This window comes from Crocodylus siamensis, chromosome 9, assembly GCF_052110815.1.
Source record: "Crocodylus siamensis isolate JL-2025a chromosome 9, ASM5211081v1, whole genome shotgun sequence".
NCBI lineage: Eukaryota > Metazoa > Chordata > Crocodylia > Crocodylidae > Crocodylus > Crocodylus siamensis.
This window is the reverse complement of record NC_143403.1, coordinates 55,122,174-55,146,629: the sequence shown is the minus strand read 5'-3', so window position 1 is coordinate 55,146,629 and position 24,456 is coordinate 55,122,174. Positions and strand designations below refer to the sequence as shown.

The 24,456-nt window shown below is 51.2% G+C and overlaps 1 protein-coding gene and 2 non-coding genes across 7 annotated transcripts in view; all 3 read left to right on the top strand.

The window, feature by feature from the left end:
- The first annotated feature begins 4,923 nt into the window (after window positions 1–4,923).
- On the top strand, window positions 4,924–5,064 carry LOC149857595 (U4 spliceosomal RNA). The gene has a single exon (XR_016444356.1). It is a non-coding gene; the product is annotated as a U4 spliceosomal RNA (small nuclear RNA).
- Window positions 5,065–7,037: 1,973 nt separating this feature from the next.
- LOC149857594 (U4 spliceosomal RNA) lies at window positions 7,038–7,178 on the top strand. Its single transcript, XR_016444355.1, has one exon. It is a non-coding gene; the product is annotated as a U4 spliceosomal RNA (small nuclear RNA).
- Window positions 7,179–15,466: 8,288 nt separating this feature from the next.
- The window catches only part of PXN (paxillin), a 64,040-nt gene continuing 55,050 nt past the window's right edge, over window positions 15,467–24,456 (top strand). For all 5 annotated transcript variants that reach the window (XM_090063348.1, XM_090063347.1, XM_090063345.1 and 2 more), the window contains exon 1: window positions 15,467–15,599. In XM_090063348.1, the coding sequence (XP_089919474.1) occupies window positions 15,587–15,599 (13 nt within the window). In that variant the 5' untranslated portion in view covers window positions 15,467–15,586. The remainder of the gene's footprint in view (window positions 15,600–24,456) is intronic.

Sequence of the window (24,456 nt, the reverse complement as noted above, 5' to 3'; positions counted from 1 at the left end):
AGCGGGGTTTAAAAATCAAAGGGGAGCAGGTCCTGGAAGAAGGGCGACTCCAAAAGGCAGTGGTTGAGGTGGAGGGCGTGGAGGCAACGTTGTACAACGTCTATGCCCCGGCCGAGAGAACGGAGAGGGTGTGTTTCTTCCGCAAAATGGGGATGTGTATGGGGGGTGGAGGGCCGCGGATCTTGATGGGGGATTTCAACTGTATACTTGAAGAGGGTGGGCGGGTAGGGGTTGGGGAGGGAGTCGGGATGGATAGTACAGGGAAGTGGTTGCGGGGGTGGATTCAAGATGAGGGGCTCCAGGATATTTGGGCAGGGACAGGAGTCTTTACTAGAGTGGATCCTGGTGGGCGGGGCCAATCGAGAATCGATTTTGTGCTGGTGTCGGAGGGACTGGCAATCAGTGGCAAGCGACTGATAGATGTCAGCTTCTCGGACCACCGCGTGCTGTGGGTGGAAGTGGGCATTGGGCAGGGGCTGAAACAGGGCAGAGGGGTCTGGAAATTAAATGTGTCCTTACTGGACGACCCACAGGAATGCATTGCCTTTCAAAGAGCGTATCGCCAGTGGCAATCCTTACAGCCCCTTTTTCCAACACAGTGGGACTGGTGGGCAGAAATCAAGCAACGTGTGCGGGAGTGGTTCACTGCGGTGGGGAGGAAACGGGCGTGGCAGAGGAAGAAGGAGTTAGTGCATTTACAAGGGGAAGTTCAAAGGTTGTGGGAAGAGCGGAAGAAGGGGGCAGCGGTACAGGGAGAATGGGAAAGGGCGAGGGAGGGAGTGAAAAATTGGTTCCGGACCAGGATGCAGGAGCGGATGTTCCTGGCCAAGGCGGAGTGGGTGGAGGAGGGAGAGGAATGGGGCAGGTTTTTCGCCTTGCGGGTGAGAAGGAAGAAGCGGGTGATGGGGGTGGTCCGCACGGCCGACAGAGGGAGGGTGGAGGATGTGGATGGGGTATTGCGGGAGGTGACTAGGTTCTACAGGGATTTGTTTCGTAGAAAAGCGGGGAGGCGAGAAGACCTGGAGGGGCTGGTGGGGAGTTTGGAAGCCAAAGTGGGGGAAGAAGGGAGACAGGGGCTGATAAAGGAATTGACGGAAACCGAGATGCTGGGGGTCTTGAGGACAATGCCTTTAAAGAAGACCCCGGGAGGCGACGGGATCCCGGTGGAATTTTATGGGAAGTTTTGGGATTTAGTGAAGGGGGACCTGCTGGCCCTGTTTAAGGAAATTATGGATCGGGGTCGGGTAGGGGAGGGCTTTGCCCATGGAGTCGTGGTCTTGATCTATAAGAAAGGGGGATGGGAAGACATTAAGAACTGGAGGCCGATCACCCTGCTGAATTCTGATTATAAATTATTTTCCAAGATCCTAGCGACAAGGATGGGGGAGGTGTTACCGCAGGTGCTGGGCGGGGAACAAATGTGCGTGGTGGGGGGGCGGCGGACGACACACACACACTGGCTGCTACGGGATACGCTGTCGTACATTACCGACCGGAAGTGGAATACGATAGTGGCGAGTCTGGACCTGCAAAAGGCGTACGACAGCATCGGGCACGAGTTTCTGTTTGGGGTTCTGGCAGGGATGGGGATGCCGGGGGAATTTGTGGGGTGGCTGCGGGCGCTCTACGGGAGGGCAACGAGCAGGGTGCTGGTGAGGGGCTTCCTGGGAGAAGCCTTTGCAGTGGATTCGGGGGTGAGGCAAGGGTGCCCGCTGTCACCGGGGCTCTTTGTTTGTGCCATTGAGCCGCTGGCACAACGAATTAGAAGCGATAGAGAGATCAGCGGTGTTCGAGTGCCGAGGGGCGGGGAATTAAAAGTCCTCCTGTACATGGATGACGTGACATGCGTGGTGCGGGACAAGGTGTCCTTAGAAAGAGTGGTGAAGCACGCCAAGGAGTTTGGGGAGGTATCTGGAGCGAGAGTGAACACGGACAAGAGCGTAGTCCTGGCGGTTGGGAACTGGGGGGATTTGGGGAACTTTGGATTGAGGGTGGGAAGGGAGGAACTGAAAATCCTGGGAGTGTGGATGGATACCCATGGGAAAGGGAAACGGGCTTGGGAAGTGTTAGAGGGGAGAGTCAACCAGACGGTGGGGTTGTGGAGCACCCGGCATTTAGCCTCAAGGGGAAAGGTGCAAGTGATCATACAGTGCCTGTTGCCAAAGATCTTGTACACAGCGATGGCGTACCCCCCGTCCTGGCTACAGGCCCGGCGGGTCCAGCGGGCATTATGCCTCTTCTTTTGGGGGGGGAAGACAGAGAAGGTGGCCAGGACAGAGTTATATAAGGAAGAGGGCTTGGGGGGATGGGCTCTCCCGAATATAGAGGTTTTTGTTTATGTGCACTTTCTGAAGATGGTCGTGAGGGAAGCGAGGGGCGCAGCGGGACCGGTTTCCAACCTTTGCGTTTTCTGCGGGGGAGGCTTCTACAGAGGCTGGGACTGTTTGGGAGCGGGGGGCAGGGGGCGGGGGCTTGGCGGATGTCACTCCCTTATGCACGCCTTGGATCCTTTGTTGCCATGGAAGGCTTGGCAGGGTTAGGGATGGAAGGGCTGGCGGATGCCAGGAAAGTCCTTAAGTTCCTCGGGGGAAGCAGAGAATGGCTGATGTCGGGGAGTTGAGCACGGACAAAGTCAGCAGGGTGTGGAGAGGGTTGGTGGGGAAGGAATGGAAAGGGGAGCACGAGGAGCTGGCATGGAGGACCGTGAGAAACACACTGCCAGTGCGACAAGTACTATATCGATGGGGACTCTCACGGTCCCCCAAGTGCCCAAGAGAAATTTGTGACGAACCTGAGTCCGTGGTGCATGTTTTGTGCGGTTGTTTTTATGCACAGAAGGTGTGGGGGAGAGCGGGGTTTTTTTTGAAGGAGACAGGGAGGGCAACAGGGATCACGAGTGAAAACGTGCTCTATGGTTTGACAGAGGGGACGGATGGGTCATGGGGTGCGAGGGTGCTTGTCACATGTATTAAAGTAGCAATTTGGAAAGTGCGTTCCCTGCTAGCACTAAAGGGCTCGTGCTTTTCAACGGTAGAGTGTCTGCAATTAGCTGTGCACGAGTTGTATTTCTATAGCGGTAGAGGAAAGCAGAGAACGCAAGGAGGGGATACAACACCTTGGGAAGGGCTGGACTTCAGAGGGTTGTTTCAGCCCCGCGTAGGCATAGGATAGTTTAAGGGACAGCATATTTGCCAGCAAGGGGGGGGGGGGGGGGGGGGCTTCTCACCCTTTTTTGTTTGGTTTGGTATCAAGGGGGGAACTCTCGTTATATCGGAACAATGGATAAGTTGTTCCCTGAATGGCATTTTCAGCAGGTCGAATGCGACATTGAATATGTGAATATTATGTAATACTTGAACTGTATTTGTATTAATTTTGTGATGTTTCAGGTGGGATCCTGGTTCCACAATGTGTTTAATAGTGCCTGTTTTTTTTTTCCCCTCTGATAAAATGGATAAGGGGCTCCAAGAGTGGGTGAGGGAACTTGGAATTATATAAGAAGCAAGTTAAATGATTTCTAAATGGGGTTTTCAGTAAGTCACAAGTGGTATTGTTTCTTCTGTGAATGTTAGGAAATTTTGTGAAAGTGAGTTTGTATTCACTTTGTGAAACCTCAGGTGGGTTTCGTTTCTTTGTTGTTTTTCTTAATGTGTTTGATAGTGTCAGTTTTCCTAATAAAATGTTTTTTTTTAAAAAAAAAGGTTCTTTATGTCTGAAGGTGTTTTCCAGCTACTTGAAAATGGTATTATTTCTTATGTGAATATTATGTAAATGTTGTAAATTTGAATTTATATTAACTTTGTGATACCTCAGGTGGGTTTTGTTTGTTTCCCCTTCTTTAATGTTTGATAATGTTTGTTTTTCTAATAAAATGGTATATTTTATAAAAAAAAAATCTTTTTGGACTAATATCATACATAGTTTGTATAACGTGGTGGTTTGGGGTTGGTGATTGTTTCTGATATGTTCTCTATTGGAGGTCTATGTTAAGCAGATTCTTTTTGGTGTTGGTTGGTAGAACCAGAGTTTGCTCTATCCACACCATGCATTGACCTGGTATTGCAGTGCTTCTAGGACCGGTGCAAAAAAAAACAGGAAAAAAAAAAAGTAATTGCTTGAAATTATATTTGTATTCCTTTTGTGAGGCCTCAGATGGGGTCCCTTTTTAAATCTGTTTGATGTAGACAGTTCTGTAGAATGCTAAAAAAAAAAAAAAAAATGAACTGAGGCATGATTGTTGCTCGTTGAAAAGTTTTCTCAGTGCTCTGCCCTACGAGCTTGTAATATAGCTACGGTGGGTAGTTTTTAGTGGTCTCTATAGAGGCTGGTATTTTTCCTGAGTTTGAAAAACAGTGAATTTGGGGAGTTGAGTAGTTAGGTGCACTTGTTTTTCTGTTTTGCTTTGGTCTAGTGCGAGATTACAGTAAAGCTTTTGGGATTTTTTGCTATAGTTTCTGGTCAATGGTTTTGCTGTAGCTCTTTTCTGTTGCTTCTGTGGGTCTGCTTGAGTTTCAGGCAAAACCCAAAAGAGGGGGAAAAGTAGGTCTGAAGTGCTGGGGCTGGGACAGCTCTGCTTCAGCCTCGTCCAGCTGCCAGCGGGTGGCGGGATTTAGCTCTGTCTGCAGCTCGCCAGGCGCAGGGAACAGAGCTGCGCCGGCTCCCGGCTCCCGTGTGGAGCACGTGCTTGCTGGCTTCGCCCGCCCGGCTGCGCACACATGGAAGTCGTAAGCGGCAGGCGGCGGAGCCGGCACTCGCGCCTCCTCCGCCGGGCCGCCACGGCGCAGGTTCACGGCTGTCTTCATTAGTATGCGGTGTCCCACAATCCTCCGCGCCCCAGTCGGGCGCGGGCTCATGTCTTCAGCGCTCACCGTGACCGGATAAGACCTCCGCTCTTGGGGGCCCCGGGCCGGCTCATACAGGGGTAGCTTTGCGCAGTGGCAGTATCGTAGCCAATGAGGTTAATCCGAGGCGCGATTATTGCTAGTTGAAAACTTTTCCCAATACCCCGCCGTGACGACTTGCAATATAGTCGGCATTGGCAATTTTTGACGGTCTCCACGGAGACTGCGCGTTGCGGGTCAAAAACAGAAGTGGTTTTCTTTAGATTAAGAAGAGCCTCACCAAGTGTGGGATGGAAGGTGCCCTTCTCAGTTCAGCGGTGTCAGTCGTGCTGGGGAAGAGCAAGTCGCGCCCGGAAAGAGGCTGGGTTTTGGTGTGAATGTCCTTCTGAGTCCTACGCTTTTCTTTTCTGCTTTTTTTTCTTTTTTTTTTCTATTTTTGTTAGCTTTCTCTTAGTTTCTAGTTATTTTTTTCATAAGCAGGCGCTTCTTGGAGAACTCTTAAGGTTTCTATCTTACTTACCTTTGGGTCTCCTGCCATCCCCTTCCTCTACCTTTTGTTTTCGTATTTTCCACCTGTGGATTCAAGATCTCATCTCTACATCAAGAACCTGGCCTGCCTATGTCCTTAGACCAACACGTCCTCAGTGTCACCCAGTGCCGTAGCAAGGGGTGGCAAGCAGGGCGACTGCCCGAGGTGCCCAAGCGAAGGAGCCCAGCTGTGGCTGGGTGCCAGACAGCGCCGGGAGCAGCTCATGTAGGGGGACATGAGGACAGGGGAAGGGTGGCTCGCACCGCTGCATGCACTCCCCGGCATAGGTGGCAGAAGGCCGGGGCTAACAGGGCTTAGCGCCCCCCCAAATGTGGGGCAGTTGTGGCAGCGCAGAGGACCACCTGGGTGCGGGCTCCAGCCAGCTGCAGCGGGGGGGAGGGGCGCGCGCAGACAGCCGACTCAGCCCGGCCCTGCAGCGCGCAACAGGTAGGTGTGTAGCGGGGAGGGAAGGGTCGTGGGGGGCAGATCGAGCCCCCCGCAGTGAGGGAGGGTGTGGGGCAGGGACTGGGGTCAACAGGGCCCCAGGTAGGAGTGTCGGAACCCCGGTGGCTCGTCCGGGGGTGTAGGGGGCTCCAACCACTGTGCGCATCCCCGGGGTGGGCACGAGGGCATGTGCCCCCCCATCTGTGCATGGGGTGGAGGTGGGCTGTCACTGCGGGCTGTGCTCTGCGCCCCGCTGCCTCTGCCCCGGTGGCCCCACGAGCCTCCCGTCGCCCGGCCGGCGGGCGTCTCAGCGCAGCCAGTGCACAGGAGGCACATGGCATCGCAGAGCCCGTCTCAGATTGGGGTGCACAGTGCCCAGAGACTCCCACGCCCCTGCACGAGCCACCGCGGCTCCGACCCTCCCACGACCCGTTCACCCCAGCCCCTGCCCCACTCCCTCCCCGTGGCAGCCTGGATCTGCCCCCTCCCCAACCCCCCCCCACACACTCTCCTGGGTGTGTGCGTGTGTACAAATATAATTTCAGTTTTACTCAGCACCCCAAATAAGATGTTCTGCCTCCGCCCATACTCCCGGGCAAGCGCCCCCCATCTGTGCGCCGGGCGCGGGTGGGCTGCTGCAGCTGCGGGCTTTGCCGCAGGCACGAAACTTCATTGCTGCGGCACCGCTATCACTTTCTTGCAGCCACAGAGCTGGTCCCAAGGAAGCTCTCAGCCCCACAGCTCCAGTCCCTGCCTCCCCCCAGCGCGAGCTCTCCGCGGAACAGCGGCTCTGGGCGCTGTCTGCAGCCCGGGCCAGCGGCTGCGCCGGCTGTGCGCTTCCAGCCGCACGGAGGCGCCCCCGCCCTTCCACCGCGCGGCCCTAGCGCCCACTTGTCTCCGCCAGCGCTCACGTCCCCCCGCCCCCCGCGGCTGGTCCCGCCCCCAGTGCCCCGCCCCTCGGGAGCGGGGGAATCAACGACCCGTGACACACTGCTAATTTGCATACGATCTCCCAGAATCCTTTGGGGGCAAAGTATGGCGTTTGAACGGGAGGAATGGAGAAGAACGCCTGAACCCCGAGGCACAGAAAGGTGTTATGTGTGCAGAAAGTCATGCAGGGGCTCCAGGAGTGTCTCTGATTCAGTACGAATTGGAATGAAACATAACCCTAACAGAACGGTGTGCGCTCTGCCGGGGGGCTCCGGTGCCGGGAAACAAACGGTAGCTTTGCGCAGTGGCAGTATCGTAGCCAATGAGGTTAATCCGAGGCGCGATTATTGCTAATTGAAAACTTTTCCCAATACCCCGCCATGACGACTTGAAATATAGTCGGCATTGGCAATTTTTGACAGTCTCTACGGAGACTGAGCGTTCTGGTTAAAAACAGCTCATGGTGTTTCAATACTTGAAGTCTTAGCATTATAAGGGTTGTGAGTGTTTCTGAACTCGTTCTTCGTTTGCTTCCGGCTAGTTTAACTGTGTTCTTTCAGATACCGCGGCCGCAGGGGGGTGTGCCCGCTTGGGTGCTGTCTATGTTAGTGTTATTCTGCCTTGTGTTTTTTTCTGTGAAGTCTATTGTAGGAGAGTGAAAACGAAAAGTTTTAAAGTCTCCAGTGACGTGTGCTTGTTTCCTTGCTTACTAAATGCCTAGTAATAGGTTTTGGTTGTTGTTGTTTCAAACCTGATAGTGTCATTCTTAAAAATGAAAGGAAGGAAAGAATAAAGGTGAGAATGCACAATGGATTATTTTCTGGTCAAGTCTGTTCAGCAACAATGAAATAATATATCTGAGGGAAAATCAGCCAAATATTAATTTGTGTTTTAAGGAAGAATCAGGTATTTCTGTAAGAAACGGAAGGAAGTGTGGGACAGGCACAAGGACCCTTGGAAATGTTTAAAGACATTTCACCATCTAGAAACTGAGAGACAATGGATGATACATTTAGTCCAATGTAATTCATTACCATTTGTCTGCTGGAATTCACTCATAAGCCTGTGTCCTTATTCTCAAAAACTAGATTTTCCCCTGGGGAAGGATCTGCTGAGTAGTGGCTTGGTGTAATGCCGTATTCCAGATGTAAATGAATGTGTCCTATGAAATTGTGGTGCAGCTGCTGTCATGTTTAGTGCATAGGTGTCATCTAAACAGCTGGGGACTAAACAGTTCAGACCTTCCATATGGTGACAGACCGTCATATACTAACTCTGTAGTTCCCATTGTTGAGTCTGTATGTTGAAGACGAGAGCAGCCACAATCTGTCATTTTGTGGCAATCAGAATTTTTTTTGGTAAATCAATCTATCTATCTATCTATCTATCATAGTTTTATATATCTATTTCTACACACACCTTCTAGTCCCTGTTCATTACCTCCATAACCCTCTAGAAGAAAACCTGCACACCCATTACAGTATGTGCACGTGTGGAATGACACTCCCATGCACCCGTCCGCAAGGCATCATCTCCCTTCAGCCCCCTGTCTCTCAGTCCAGTCCCCAAATACCAGGTTTAAAACTCAGTACATCTGCTATTGCTTCCGCTGGAGGACCCACTGCTGCTGTCACTTCTGCCACCCCACTGCTGTCTTCTGATTTGGTTGTCTCAATGTCCTTTTCACTATTGCTGCCCGTTTCTGTAAACTGGTGGTGGGCACAGAGTCCAAAACAGCCTGTCTCGTGAGATATTTTGCAAGGCACCTCCTGAGACAATGGGGGGGGGTGTTAACACCAATCAGTGGAAGACCACGGCTCATGGGCCAACCGTGGTTCTATGACACCCTGAATGAGTTGCACAACATGTACGATCTACAGAGTGCAGGCCCCACAACCATGGCCAACCACAAGAAAATACAGGAGGCAGCGAGAAGCAGAGACATCATGTCACTCATAGACCTGCTTCTCGGTAATGCTTGCCAAGCTGTGTGCGAACACATCTTCCACAAGGACCTGCATAAAGACCACAGAGACCTGAACTGGGTGATAGCCCACTGAGCCCTCCCAGTGGGGCCTGAAGACATAGAGAAGGACAACTGGGGAGACCAAGCTGTCTGAGGGAAACCTGCCAAGGAGCCACAAAGACTACCGATCACCTCCTATGGCTCTGCTTGTACGCCAAGGAGGTGTGGAAGAAGGAAAAGTGGCTCTGCAAAGCAGTGACAGAGGAAAGATAGCTGTCAAGAGAGGTGGCACTGTACAGGCATTTGACTAAACACCAGGGGAGCCGATCGGCCTACTTCAATCGGTTGATGTCCTGCATCAGGAGAGCCCTGTGGAAGTCCAGGAAACTCCTGATGTACAGACACATGAACCTCAAGGAGGTAGACTGTGTTAAAACAGCTTTGACTGAACTCCAGTCCTACTACCAGAAATCAGTAGCAGAGGACAGTGAGGATCTAGCCAAATCCGCCTGGCAGAGGGACATTTGGACCAGGATTTTTCAAGACTTCCTCCCAGTAGGGAAATGGACAGGGACAGTGAAGAGGATATTTTGTGGCAACTAGATACAGAATTTTTTTTTTAAAAACCATATATATATATTCACTCTGGGTTTCTTTAGAGAAAACTCAGGCAGAACCCTGTGCACTTACCTGAGAAAACTGCTGTGCCCTAATCATAGTTTGTCCTTGAGGCTTAGAGCAGACCATACCCATCATGCCAGGAAAGGCTCTGATCCTGATCACTCTGCCATGTCAAGACATTGGTTGTACAGCATGCATCTAAGCTCCAAATGGGCCTAATAAACCAGTGTAGGTTCCACATCCTTCTTTAGGATAGGTTAGTCTGTTGCAGATAAGGGCGTGTTCTCATTTCCCCTCAAAGGTATACACTTAAGATATCTCTCTTTCCTGCTTGATGATCACTGTTAATTTACTCTGTGTTTAGATCCAAACCTTTAAATGGTCACATCTTAAAGACCACCAGCACAATTAAAAAATCTAGTCTTTTTTCTGGGGGTAGGTTTTCAGCAGACACTAGGGGTAAGCCACTCTTCCATCTTTAGGAATGATTATTAGCAAGGTAAAAGTGCATTTGAGAGATACAGACCCCTGTGAATATAGGAGGATACAGGGAGCCTCAGATTTTAATCTTGGCTTTGGGCAATCTAGGGGGGGGAGGGTATTGATATCTTTTATTGGACCAGCTGTATAGTTGGGATAAAGTTAGACAAGCTTTTGAATGTGAAGCAATCTTGGGTTTGACATCAACTTAGTTTGTGTGTTGATCCAACTTCCTGGCACTCTTTCCCATCTATAGAATGCAAGTAGAGCATACAACATAAAATGTGAGGCAAAAAAGATTAAAGTAAAACATTTGGATGATGAAATATCCTGTGTCTTTGAGGGCAACAGATGCGGGCCACTGAATCTTAAAGTAACGTTAGTTGTTTCTGCCTGGAATGAAGAAACCTGCACTATTATTCTGTAGGCTGTACTCGCCCTGAGAGAGATGACTTCATTCCCCAGCACTGCTCATCTGGCACATTTCCCCAGCAGTGCAGTCACTTTTTTCTGTAAGGAGATGGCTCAATGCAAAGTTAACTCATACCATTTCCCCCTCCCACCTTGCCAGCTTGTTGAGAGGATGTCCTCTAGGTCAGTGGTTCTGAGCCTTTTTTGTACCAGGATCCATCTGTAAACGTTGATGGCCAGTCCTGACCCAGTGCCCCTCACTCCTAACCCACTGTCCCCAGGCCCAGCTCCTCAGTGTGTGGGGAAGCAGGGGGGTGGTGGGGAGTATGGGTGTTGGGGGAGTGTCAAGCAGCCCTTTGTAGGCTGGAAGTCTGGCAGCCTGCAAGGGAAAACCCACAGTTTCCCACATTTTTCTTCTTAGAGAAGAATCCATTTTTAAAGTTTGTTTCTGACCCTTTCATATATTCTTGTGACCCACTTTTGGGTTGTGACTCACAGGTGGAGAAATGCTGCAGCTCACCATGCTGATCCGATAGAGTGTTGCTCCATAACTGGAGAACTGCAGTAACTAGTGCTAAAAACTACATACAAACAGGACTTGTGTGAACTGCAAAGTGATATCCGGCTTAGAAGCAGGGAACTTGAGAGAGTCCAGAGGAGAGCCACACGCATGATCAGAGGTCAGGAAAACAGATCTTACGATGACAGGCTGAGAGACATGGGACTCTTTAGCCTGGAAAAGCGCAGGCTCAGGGGTGATCTGATGGCCACCTATAAGTTTATCAGGGGTGACCACCAGGATCTGGGGAAGCATTTGTTCACCAGAGCGCCCCAAGGGATGACGAGGTCGAACAGTCACAAACTCCTGCAAGACCGTTTCAGGCTGGACATAAGGAAGAATTTCTTTACTGTCCCAGCCCCCAAGGTCTGGAACAGTCTGCCAGCGGAGGTGGTTCAAGCACCTACATTGAACACCTTCAAGAGTAAATTGGATGCTTATCTTGCTGGGATCCTATGACCCCAGCTGACTTCCTGCCCTTTGGGCAGGGGGCTGGACTCAATGATCTCCCGAGGTCCCTTCCAGCCCTGATGTCTATGAAATCTATGAAACAGTTGGATATCAAGATAATCCAACCTGTGGGGCTGGAATCTCCATCCCTGGAGGTTTTTAAGACCTGGGTAGACAAAGCCTAGGCTGGGAAGATATAGCTGGGGATGGTCCATCTGCTTTGAGTAGGTGGTTGTACTAGATTAGTATTTTTCAACCTGTGGGGCATGACCTAAAAGTGGGTTGCAAGAATATATGCAAAGGTTGCAAACAAACTTAAAAAATGAAACAAGAAACTTAAAAAATGGATTCTCTTTTAAAGGAGAAAGCTGTAGGAAACCATGGGTTTTCCCTTGAAGGCTAGATGAGTTCCAGCCTGCAAGGGGCTGCTTGGGACCCACACTGCCCCTCCCCGCCCCACACATCCACTCCAGCCCCATACACTGAAGGGCTGGGACATGGGGACAGGGGCCAGTGGGTTAGGAGTGAGGGGCACTGGGGTGGGACTGGCCACTGATGTTTACAAATGGGTCCTGGTACAAAAAAGGCTGAGAACCAATGGACTAAATGACCTCTTGAGGTCCTTTCCAGGCCTAATTTTCTATGGTTCTATTATGACTATGCCCATAGGGTGCATCTACACATGCCAATTTAAGCCGCATTAGCCATTTTTAAGGTGCATTAAGGGCACAGGTCTACATGTGTGGGCCCTTACTGTACCTTAAAAATGGCAGTTTTAGGCTATTCATGCCTAAGTTTGATCCCCACAAAAGCAGGGATCAAATTTAGGCGCAAATAGCTAAAATGCCTTAATGAACATGTAAACACCCTAAGGTGCATTAATGCAGTGTATGTCGACTGACTTGGAACTCACTTTAGTCCCGAGTCAGTCCTCACACCACATTAATGTGCCTTAATGCGTGCTTGTAGACACACACCTAAATTGCCTTAATGCTTATTAGGCAAATGTATATTAAGTTTAGGTGCACATAGAAGCATGCGTAGACACCCGCTATGGCCTTGGGGGAAGGCAAGGGTGGGATGTTTCAATAGTCTGTGTTCTCTAGAGATTGACAGGTAGACTGGGGTAAAATGTCTCAGCAATTTATAACAATGTCCTCCCACACAGGACCTGCCTCTGTGTCATATCCCTCCCTCTGCCCCTGGACTTCCGGTCATTCTCTCTCTCTTTCCTGTCATTATTGCTCTGTTCTTGCTCTGCCTCACATAATGTTTCTTCATCTTTCCTCTTGGCATTCTGTTGAGAGTCAAACACAAGGTCAGTGAGTGTACATGTGCCAGGTAGTCATGCCTGGGGTGAGCACTGTATGCAGTACAGTTCCCAGAGCATCTGGAACGGGGGCTGCTCGCGGCATGCATCATGGGGCCGGTCTGGATCAGTCCAGACCCAGGGGCAACACCACGGGCTGAATAACAGGACGCTGTGAGGTGTGTGCTTGGTATGGACTGTGGGTTTTTTTGCTTTCCTGTGTAGCAGGTAGGTGTGGCCCTCTACTGGGACCTCTTGAGTGAAAAGGGACACTTGGCCCTTGGATCAAAGATCCCCTGGGAGGGGGAGCAGGCAGGGAGAATGAAGAGGACAACAATGCAACTGGACCCAGAGACGAGGAAGACAGCATCAGAATCAGCAGCAGCGGAAGCAACAGTGACGTCAACAGAGAGAAAGACACAGAATGAACTGAGAATGTAAACGCTAAATCGGCATCCTGGATGGAAGGACTGCAGTTGGGTTGGGGAAGGGCAACGGGTCAGTGCACGGGGGTGCATGGGAGCGGGTGTATTTATTGTAATGGGTGCATGGCTTCTTAATTTGGTTTAAGGTATGATGGAAAGTTTTATGCTAGATGATGTATGTGGGTATATATATATATATGTATGTGTATATATATATATAAAAAGAAGTCTATAGACAACATTTCACAGAAGCAGGATGCTGGCTGCCGTGGTTCCCCTGCTTTACCTGTGGTTAGCAGGTTAGGGTGTTAGGTCTATGTTGTGTCAGGGTTGAGGGTAGCCTGATGTAGTTTAAATTATAGTTGCTAGGGATGGTTTGGGCAGGAAAGAGCCTGCCTTAGGCAGGGGGTTGGACTAGCTGACCTCTGGAGGTCCCTTCTAGCCCTACTTCCTTATGACTCTATGACTAGCTATACCCAAGTGATGCAGTCTGTCTGTGCTAGAGTGGTGCCTGACTACAGCAAGGGCCAACCTTTTTAACAGATGTGACCCAAATTAAGCTCCACGCCCTCCCTTAGTGCCATTCTGATCCCCCTCCCCTGCCTGTTTTGCTGTCCTGCTTTCTGCTTCATGTCCAGTCTGCTGCTCTGCTTTCTGCTCCCTGCCCTCTCTGCCACTGTGCTCCCTGTGCTTCCCCCCAGTCTGCCATGTGACACACAGTGGCTGCCTGTGCCACTTGTGCCTTGCATACCGTAGGTTCCTGTGGAATTGCACTCATTTGAGTTTTAGCCTATGTCTCCTGCTGGTAGTGATGATAAGTTCAAAACACCAGTACAACTGAGTGAAGAGTTTTGGTGCGTGGATGGCAATTGATCTTGGATGTGGATTTGAGTTAGACCTTGAATTAAGCTGCAGTGAAGACAGAACGGTAGAGGCTTGCTTGGAAGCTGTGTTACTAGATTTGTATCACCACTGAGTGATGGCCCTCCCATTTTCATTTTGCCAGACGATACATACAGGAGTTCAGTTCATAGAGCAAAGCCTGGGAATTCTGGCTCCCATCTCCCATCTGAGCTTTCCTCCAATTCAGCGGCTGGGGAGACGGCCGTTTCCTATGGGTCTGATCCTGCTCACACCTGTTAATTTCAACTGGGGTGGCAAACACCCAGGATTAGGCCAGTTCTTCATTTTTCTCTCATGCCTTGATGGGTACTTGTTCAGAATCAATGAGTCCAGAAATAGTCTTGGATTCTGGGCGGAACTCCGTGCTAGTTTACATTCAGGATTTTTAATTACAATTGCACTCAATGGAAGTCAACAGAGAAATGACCTGCAAAGCCATTCATCAGCACTGCCCTTCTTGAGTCTGTACATCTTAATGAATTTCCCTATCTGTGCTGTTGCCCTTACAACACTTCCCGTTATGGGCATACCCTAATTCTCCTTCTCAATAGCACTGTTTGCTACAGGACTGATATACTGATAGTAAATCTGCCTTCATCTGTTCCAAGTGAGTCCTTAAGAAGTTAGCTTGGCTTAGCCTACCTGGGTGTGCTTGTTGTGGGACACAGACTTCTTGCTTTACAATGTATCATATTTGGTCCTAAACTCTGGACTGCTAAATGTCCCTCTATGACATTAAAGATAACCGTTGCAAACTCGGCCTCTCTACAAATGCAACACGCATCTTTGTTCGGAGCCTGATGCCGATCAAGGACTGTGCCTGTCGTTCGCTGGAAGCAATCTGTCGATTCCAGACGTCTGAGGCAGGGCAGGGGAAGAAAAGCTCTTCTGGTGAATTTAGACCTTCCTTGCAGCAGAACTCCCCTTCTGCTTTTGGACTTCGCTAGTCCAGGCTGCACTGAAGCACGTGACACCCGCGGCAGGCGACTGGCAGAGAGCGGCGAGGGAATAATACCCGCACGTGGCGTTTCCAGCGCCCGCTGTCTCGCTTAACGGGAACTCCCCCCTTTACCAAGTCCATGATGCACGCCTGATTGATATTTGCACCAGGCAACATCCATACATACCGCACTGCCTCGGCTGGATTCAGGGTAAGGCCTGAGCAGCCACGAGCAGGGGGATATTTCCGTGCCACTCTCGCGCTAGTCCTCGCTCTGCGCTCTCTCGTGCCCCTTGGACCCTGCTCGCTGGGAGCCGGCGCCGGCGCCGGCCCCTGCTCGGGGAGCCACACACCGCCGGCCGCTGCCCTCGCGGCTCTGGTCGCTCCCCAGGGCCCGATCCCGGCAGCCGGGCAGCGCTATCCCGCCTCCGCGGCGAAACCTGCCCAGGCCGGGCATGGCGGGGCCCCCGCCAGCCTCGGGCTCAGGGAGGCCGGAGGGCCCGACCGCCTCCTCCCGCCGCCTGCGGGCGCGCTGCTCGCGTGGGCCGGGCCCAAGGCCCCCGGGGCGGCGCGGGGCGCGGGGGTGGGCCCGGCCGGGCCGCGCGGAGGTGCCTGGGGCCGCCCCGCCGTGAGGGGAGGAGTCGGGTGGCCGCCGGCAGGGGGCAGCGCCGGCCCCGCGCAGCCGCCCGGGAGTCGCCCGGCAGCAGAGCAGGGCAGGGCAGGGCAGGCGGCGGCCGAAGTTGTGCGGCGGCGGCAGCGGGAACGGAGCGGCCCCGCCATGGACGACCTGGGTGAGTCCGGCCCGGCCCGGCCCGGCCGCAGCCTCCTCCCGCGCGCGGCCCCGGCCCCGGCCCCGGCAGAGCTGCTCCCCGCGGGCCCGGCCCGGATCCGCTCTGGGAGTCTCGCAGCGCCCGCGGCTCCTGGGCGGCCCCCGGGGGCCTGCTCCAGCCCCAGGGCGCGGGGCTCTGCGCGCCTCGGCTTGCCCGCCGGGGGCCCGGGGGAGGCCGCCCCGTGCTCTGCGCGCTCGTCCCCCCGGTCCGGCCCGGCCCGGCCCGAGGACGTGGTTTTGGTCCGGCCTGGCCCGGCCTCGCCTGGCGGCTGCTTGCCCGCAGACGGCTCGGGCCGGGGCGGTGCGGACCTGGCGATGGCCTCAAATCCTGGGAGCTGAGCGGTGCCAGCTGCAATTGTTGAATTCCTCAGATTCGCCGGGGGGGGCTGCCAACTGGCCTGTGGTTTGCTTCAGCAGTTGCTTATTCCCCCCCCTTCACCAGTGGGAGGGTTTAAGATGAACTGCAAAGGCGATCTGGAAAGGTGGGCTCCTGTCCTCTCTGCACTGCTTTACCATGTGTAGAGAAGCCACCCGCCCCTCCCAAGTTAGTTTTGTTTTATTATTTGTTTCTTACCTTAGGATGCCTGATGTTTTGAGTCTCTTCTCTGCTTGTTCTGGAAGACTTCTTAGAGGTCTTGAGGCTTTTTCATGCTTGGTTTAACTAGTCCTTTCTGGTTAGCTGTGAAGCATGTTGCACGCAAGCAGCAACAAAGCAGGAGTTTTAAGCAGTTTGAATAAAAATCTCTGACTCTGAGCAGCTCCGGTTTCACTCTTGTGTTACTGGCAGCCAGCTCTCAGTTTGTCCATAGAGTCTTGCAGGAAGAGGCAAGGTCTGAATATTTTATAGAAGGAAAAACAAACAGACAGAAAAGGGAAATACTTCTTTCCTCTTAATAACTTTTCCTGCCTACAGATTGTTTCATCAAGAAACAACCCAGCTCCTAGCCTAGTTGCTTTCTCCTTTGCAGATCAATGGTAGTGTCAAAGTCTTAGTCTTGGGTCATATACAGGGGAGGGGAAGTGTGTTGAGTGATGTAAGCCAAATTCAAGCTCCACTGAAGTGAGTGCAGTTACACACTGGATGAATTTGGACCTGTATCTTTTAAACTTTTTGATCCAATGAAAAAAGAATGACCAGCAAGAGTGCAGCTTTCCTACTTCTGGGACTGCAGATCTCAAAAGCTGAACACAGCAGGTGAGGGGACTTGATTTGGATTGTTTTTTAGGGACTGGGTAGCCTAGAACAGGTAAAGCTTTGCTATTGCTTTTCCTTTTCCTCTCCAGCATTGGGGAAATCTGTTTTGCAGTGTGCAGGAAACACTGGTGAAGAGTTCTGCAGATGGCACTTGTCCGTCCCAGCGAGTGGGACGCCTGCCTGTTCTTTGTGCGAGACTATTGGGGGAAGGGTGGGGAGTTTGAGCAGTTAGCAGATCTGGACATACATCTTGTCCTGGATCTTCCAAGAGGGGGACATGCTTGAATGCTGATTAAGAATGACAGTGAACCAGTTTGTCTTTTAAAAATATTATCCACTAGTGTGTAAACTGCAATTATAGTCTGAAAAGGAGGGAAAGCCCTAATTGCAGGATCTGCTCCTCTTCTGCCTCTAGAAGACTAGAGAACAATGCAGTGTAATGTACAGCAGGAAAGGATGTCATGGGTACTCCCAGCATGAGAACCACCAAATACTCTTGCTTGTGATTATATCAGGTGGCAGACTAGGAGACGGAAGACAGTGCTTGTGGTGCTCTGTTGGGTCTGACCAGGTATCCATATAACCAGCTTACTAGAATCTACCACACTCACAAAAAAGAAATCTGACTTATTTCCTAAGTAGTTACAGTATTGGACCTGCCATCTGGGGATAGCCTTACATTTGCAGTTCTTCAGTCAATTGGAAATATAGCTTGATTAGGTTTCCTTGTCTTTCCTTACAGCATGGCAGGAGCAAGCTGTGTGTAGGAATTACTCTTCCTTCTATAATAAAGTATAATTTTTATTAGACAGTGAACTTCATTAAAAAAAACAAACAAACTTTGTATGATACTGTTTTAACCTCTCGATTACTTTTCCTTTGGGATGATGTGTGCTGCTGTTCACTCAGTTTGCAGCCTTCTGGCCCTGCCGGCTGCCTAGTTGAATGGTAATGGGGCTAGTTTGTGGACTAAGTGAATCCCATGGGTGAGATCAGTCCATGGACCTGAGCCAGGGTCACCTGGTGGGGTCATCTGCAGGTGCAGTCTGGCACACCCATCTGGCTCCACGCGCTGGATCTGACTGTACTGATACCGTGCGCTGGCCTGACTCCATGTGCCCGATCTGGTCATGAAGTGGATTTGGCTATGGAGTGACCCTGAATTCAGTGCATGGGACTGTCATCTGGCTGTCAGGGGAGCCGCAGCAGTTAATGCTGCCACCTCTCCCCTGCCACCAAATTTTCCAAACTCATGGAGAGCCCTGTGGACTGGAGGTTGAGCACCAGTGATTTAGACAAAAAAAGTCTGTTTCACTTAATTCTTTGTCTCTGGTTCTTGTGGACTACATATCATTACAAAATTTGGATTTTTGAGCATTGAGGTAGATGTTAGTACCCAAAAACTGTCTTTATTGACAGGATGGAGCTGCAGACTTTGCAAACCTCTATTAGATTTTGTGCTTTTTATTTAATTATTTTAGTAAGTCACATTTGAAAATTGTTCTTTTTTTAGTAGCTCTTCTTTAGTGGCTTTAAAACTTTCTGGTTCTGTGCTGCTTTTTGGGATTGCAAAATCCAGCTGAAACAAGCATGACTTTCTTTTAAAAATGACTGAGAATTTTTACTGTAACTGTTCAGTGTAAAGCATGTGAAGGCAGGACAGGGCCTGAGACTCTTGATTTAGCCAGGGCTTGGCTCAGGCTCACTTACCCCAAAGGCTCCAGGTGGGAAAGTGGGGTGTGCTGTGGGCTGGAAGGAGGTGGGGGGCTGCAGGCTGGGGATGGGGGGCACTGGCAGGGCTGGGAAGGGCCCTGTGGGTTGGGTGTGGGTGCCTGCCAGGGCTGAGGGGTGGTTGGGGGCTGTGGGAAGAGCCAGCGGGGCAGGGTAGGAGTGTGTGGGTGGGGGCTGAGGGAGTGGGGAGGTGTCTGCAGGTACTCTCAGGCCAGCATGGGAGAATCCAGACAGCATCCCCATGCCCTGCTGAGGATGGGTGGGCAGGTGCCTAGCAGTGTTGAGTAGCCAGGGTACCTGCCCAGTCGCCCACTCCTGTGAGGAGGAGGCAGTGGCCGTAGTACAGCACTGCAGCATGGGACGCTGCAGTGTGTCAGAGGCTGGGGCAGGTGATGAGCTGCTGCTGCTGTGCCGTTGTGCCAGGCCAGGCCAGGCCATCTCAGTGCCTCCATGTGGGGCTTCCAGCACTCCAGCAGGAAGCTGCATGTAGAGGCAAGCAGGAGCCCGATGTGGAGGCATGGGGAGTGCTGGAAGCCCCATGTGGAGGCATGGCACCTGCCAGGCCCGATGGGGTGTGGCTCCTGGTCCAAGTGCCATCAGGCCAGGCCGGCTGTCTCTGTGCCTCCACATGGGGCTTTCAGCACTTCAGCAGGAAGCTGTGCATGGAGACCTGGTGCACGGCTTCCATCGGCAGTGCTGCGATCCGCGTGTGCTGGCATGGAACCAGTCCGGTCTGGTTTGAAGGTGTGCGCCAGTGGGCTGGGCTGGCTCCTTGCCGGCACGTGCAGGCCCTCAGACTCGGCCAGAGGCATTACGCTACCAGGGGCTCTGCCTGTTGTGGCCAGGAGCACCTTGAGGGCCTGGCACTTGCTGCTGCTGAGCTGCCAGGGATGGTGGCTGTGCACCATAAACCCCACACCTGCCCACGGATCCTATGTACTCCCATACTCACTTCCCCACCCCACCCCCATCACATCTGCCCCCCAACCATACAAAGTACCTGCATATATTTCTAAAGAAGGTTCAAATAGTGTTTGGTATGTTTAGTTTAATTTGTAAAAATAAATAATTAATTTTGTGTAATTTTGAGTTTTTCTGTGCATAAGTGCCTGGGGCGTACGGAGTGGTCTCAGCTGTGGCTCCAGGTGCCCCCCCCCTTCCCCCCCCATGGAACTTCCTAGGGACTTCTTCACAGCCCACTCCCTCCCAGCCAGGGAGCCTGCCCCAAGTCTTCCACCTTTCGCAGCCCCTGCAGGCATGCTCCCAGCCTACATTGCTCCACAGACCCTAGGAGCCTGTCTGCCGCCTCCCTCTCCACCTCCTACTTGCTACAACTGCATGGAGTGTTAAGCCAGTTTTGGAAATAGGCATTTGGAACTAGTTGACTGTAAGCAGTTGTAAGAATAAGGGTCCACTAAAAAAGCAGTAGTATTTATTTACAGCTGTTTACCTACATTTAACTCTGTTCTCTGTTAATCATATAGACCAGCGGTTCCCAAACTCTGATGGGTTGCATACCGCCAGTTTAAAACGATACAGCCTTAAGTACTGCCAGCAATTTTTTCACACAGATGCATGCATGGACACGTGCACACACACACACTTTCCCCTCACAGGACTTCCTCCCTCCCCTACTCTCGATCACTCTGAGGCAGGCTCCCCGCCCCCACTTTTGCCATGACCTGCCCACAGCTCTGTCTAGTTCCTCCTGCTCTGTATTAGACTTACCCGCAGGGAGCTGTTACCTGGCTGTGTCCTGTGTGGCTGCAAAGATGCACGGTGTTAGGCTAGGAGCACTGTGCCATGCCTCTGTGGGTGGGAGCACCAGTGGGAGGGGTAGCTATGTGGGGGAGCTAAGATGAATTTTGGGGTGGCCATAGCCCCCAAGGCCCTCCCAGTGCTGCTGCCTACCTGCCTGCAGAAGCGCAGCACGTTGTTGCTGGCCCAGCCTAGCCCTGGCTGCCCCCTCAGCCCCATTGCTGGAGGGGCCCTGCTCCCAGCTCACAGGTAAGCAATGTGAAAGCTGAAATTTTAAATTTGACGTTTCCCAGCAGAGACAAAAATGGCACCAAGTTTAAAACTGCAGCTTTCACTTCCCTGCTGATAAGGATCCTGGGGGCCCCAAATTGGTAGTAGCCCCTGGGATCTGTCTATGCCCGGGGGAGGCATGGGAGGCACGGTCGGAGCCCTGGGCAGCTCGTGCAGGGGGACTCCCAGATTTGTGTGCGGGGTAGAGGTGGGCTGTGTGCTGGGCTCTATGTCCTGCTGCCATTGCCTCGGGAGCTATGCCATGTGTCTTCCACGCGGTGCAGCCTGGTGACAAGATGCACCTTGCGGTGGGACGCACCTGGCATTGTTTGCGGCTCCTGAGCTAGTAGCAGTGGGGTGCAGAGCCCAACACACAGTGGTCAGCCCGCCTGGTGGGTATGTGCCTCTGATGCCTCCCCTGGGATGTGTGCAGTGGTGGGAGCCTCCCTGCACCCCTGGATGAGCCGCCTGGGGCTCTGACTGTCCTACCACCTGCCTTGGGGCCCCATTCAACCCAGCCCCACTCCCTCTTCCCATTTACCTGCTGGGTGCTGCTTCACACACTGTGTATGTGTGTGCCCTACCTCCCAGCCTTCCACATACCACTTGCAGGTTTTCTGTGGCCCCTGTGGTGAAGGAGGGAGTGGGGGTGGGGCTGGGGCTGTGGTTGCCCAGCCAGGATGGGTAGGACGGGGTGTAGGATGGAGCTGTGGCTTGTCCCAGGGCTGTTGGGGAGGGAGGGGAAGGGGGAGGGGGAGGGGGGTGGTTGTGTGCGCACTGGGAGGGCATGGAGGGGACATCTGGTGCCTGGATCTGCATGGGGCATGTGCAGGCTGCTGCTCCAGGCTGGGCCTGCACTGGGCTCTTCCTGGTGGTGGTTGGGCCTGGCTGTGCTTGGAGTGGGTGGTGGTGGTAGGAGGGGGAATGGGGGAGCTACAACAAATATTGAGGTGGCTACAGCCCCTGCATAATCCCCTCCCAGCGCTGCTGCAGCCTGCCATGAGTGCAGCCCAGCCCAGCCCCACTGCAGGGAAGAGCCCAGTGCAGCCCAGACCCTAGCCCACAGCAGCAGCCTGTCCTGCCCAAGTCTAACTGGTGACCCCAGTGATTTTTTTTGTGGCCCTGGTTCCCATTGTGGTTCAGTAGGACAGGGCATATGATAGTTTGGTTCCAGTTTAGGTTAAAATTGGCAGGACTGGGGGTGGGCTGTGGCTTGGGAATGAGGGGTAACAGCATATCAGGGCTGTTCAGCACCACAAGGCATTGGGTGGGGTGGGCAACCATAGTTAGATCTGTGTGCTGATGAGTGAAAGGGCAGCAGGAGCTCTGACTTTTTTTCATGATGAAAAAACCAAAATCAGAAGCCAAAAAATATAGGCATTTAGAATTTATTTTATTATAGCGGTTGTGAGGCACTGGTAGGCTTCCAAATTGCTTTAAAACTTCAAATATATCAATAAAACATTGTGTTCAACTATGCCTATATATATAGTAGCCTTTCATTTTAATCGTGGATTTCGGGTTTTTAATCAGAGAATTTACGATTTTTAAATAGAGAAAACCAGGATCCTTGGGGTAGTTTAGTCTGCCTGACTCATTCCCATCACTTTGGTTGCAATGTGTAGTCAGTACTGGGCCCGTCATATTGACTGTTCAGTGTGAAATTGCTCATTGTGGACTACACCCAGGAAATGGTGTTGATGAGAAACGCTGCTGAAGTCATTCATCCCCTTGGCTCTAGGCTGGTTCAGGTTTCTGAATCCTTGCTGTTGCTGGGTGAGAAGACTGTAAACAGGGCTCAGTACCCAGCACAATAGGGGTCTGACTTGATTCAGTTTCTTAGCTGTTTTGACCCTCCTTAAACAGGGACTTTATTGTCCTGGGCAACACAGACAGGGAGTCCTCTGCTTCAAGCAGTGTGTGATGCAGAGAGAGGCTTCTTTTCTTGTTGCTGTATTTCCATGGAAAGTCTGGACTCTGTGATGTCTTTAGCTCCTTTGTCTCTGACTGGGAGAGGTCAACATATCCAAGTGTTCAGCTGCCCGCCTAGTTGAAATGGATCCTGTGACACCATCTCCATCACATTTATAAAAATGAATGGATAACTTTGCAGAGATCTTATTATCCTTGAAGTTTGTCCATCTGTCTTTTTGGGTCCCTTCTTTTCCTGAGTGGTCCTTGCAATCTACTTTTCAAATATTTCTTCAGATGCCTCTCTTATGTTCTCTTTTCATGTTTATAATACTCATAGCTCAAGGGAAACAGCTTTTTTATTACTGAGAAAGCTCAGCTGGAGTTTAATTCTCCACGTAGATGTCTTAGAGTTTCACAAACATTCATAATCTACATGTCCTCCCTTGAAGTTAGTCCACATTATTTTCCCTTCTTCAACTGCAACCTTTAAAACACCTGATTTAGGCTTTAGGGTTTTGCACTGCTGCTGAAACTGCACCAACACAAAACAGGTCTTGGCCCTTTGTCAGGTATCTTTATATTGGGTGACTTCATTTGTGTTAGTTTTGTATCTGTGCAAACTTCCTTTGGCTAGGTAGAGCTGGTGGAATTGAGGTGCAGAGAGGGTATGGGGCTTGCCCATGGTTATGCCGCAAATCCATGGCAGAACCAGGAATAAAAGACATGAATCTTGATTCCTAAAGTTTGTGTCTCCTTTCATTTACACTAGTGAAAATCAGGAGTAACTCTAAACTCAGTGGAGTTACATTGCCACACAAACAGTATGAGTGAGAGGAGACTAAGGTGCCTGTTCCCCTGTTCAGGCTCTCTTTTCTGATGCAGAGTTGATTTTACATATCTTATTTTTGATTTCTGGGTGCTGGAGTTTACTTTATATACTACATTGCTGCTCTTTGGAAGAGAGGTGTAAAGCCTCTTTAGTGGGCAGAATTTAACGGAGTACAGATTACCATGGTTGACTATCGTGCCCAGATGTTAATGCACAAGAAAGGGAATTGGGAACCCTTGGTTCTGTTCTAGCCTTTTACATAGATTTACTCTGTGATCTTGGGAACATGTCCTCTTTTGTAAAATCAGAATGGCAGCCCCTTATATTCAGGGGGCAAATTAATATTTGCCAAGCACTTTGCCTTTCTAAAATGTCTTCCATCTATAAAGCTGGGAAGTGTAACTCAACAATCTCCCATCACCTTCACAAAGAAATCCAAATGTGGATCTAGTTTAAACCTGCCTGAATCTTTTTAAAATTTTTCTCTGACATATTCCTCCCTGCTTTTCTGATCTCTTGCCTTTCTCTCTCCTGTTGGTTCCTCTTTAGTGTCCATGGCTGTGACAGGTCATGACTGCAGAGTTGAGGAAGAGGTTGCTCTTTGTTTTCCGGAGCTTTTCTTTTCCCAGTCCCTTGCAATTAGTTCACGCTAATGTAAAGAAAACATTAGAATTTGACTGAGTGTTAATGGTTTTGTGATGCTTTATCTATATAAATGCTCTGTAAAAATAGTGTGGTTATGGTTTTGTCATAGAGGAAGTGGCCAAAACTTTTTTCTGCATTTGGCCTTGTCAGAAATGTGTAGTAGTGACCACGTAGTGGGGAGAAGGGTAGCTGGGCTTCCATCTGACCATTATAGCACACGTTAAAACCACATTTTAACATAGATGCATAGATCATTGGTCTGCTCTTCCCAGCAGTACTCTCTTAAATCCGAACGTGATAAACCAAGGAAAATTGTAATTGGAGCCAAAAACATTTCTTATGTTTCAGCTACAGGAGCTGGCTCTGGGGTAGTCTTGAGGGGCTCCAGGTTCATTCTGATCAGGAGTCTGGCGTGCTTTCTCTTTGTTGATGTGGATGGAGTTCCTCTTGTATAACTGAAGAGTGATTTCATGTCTA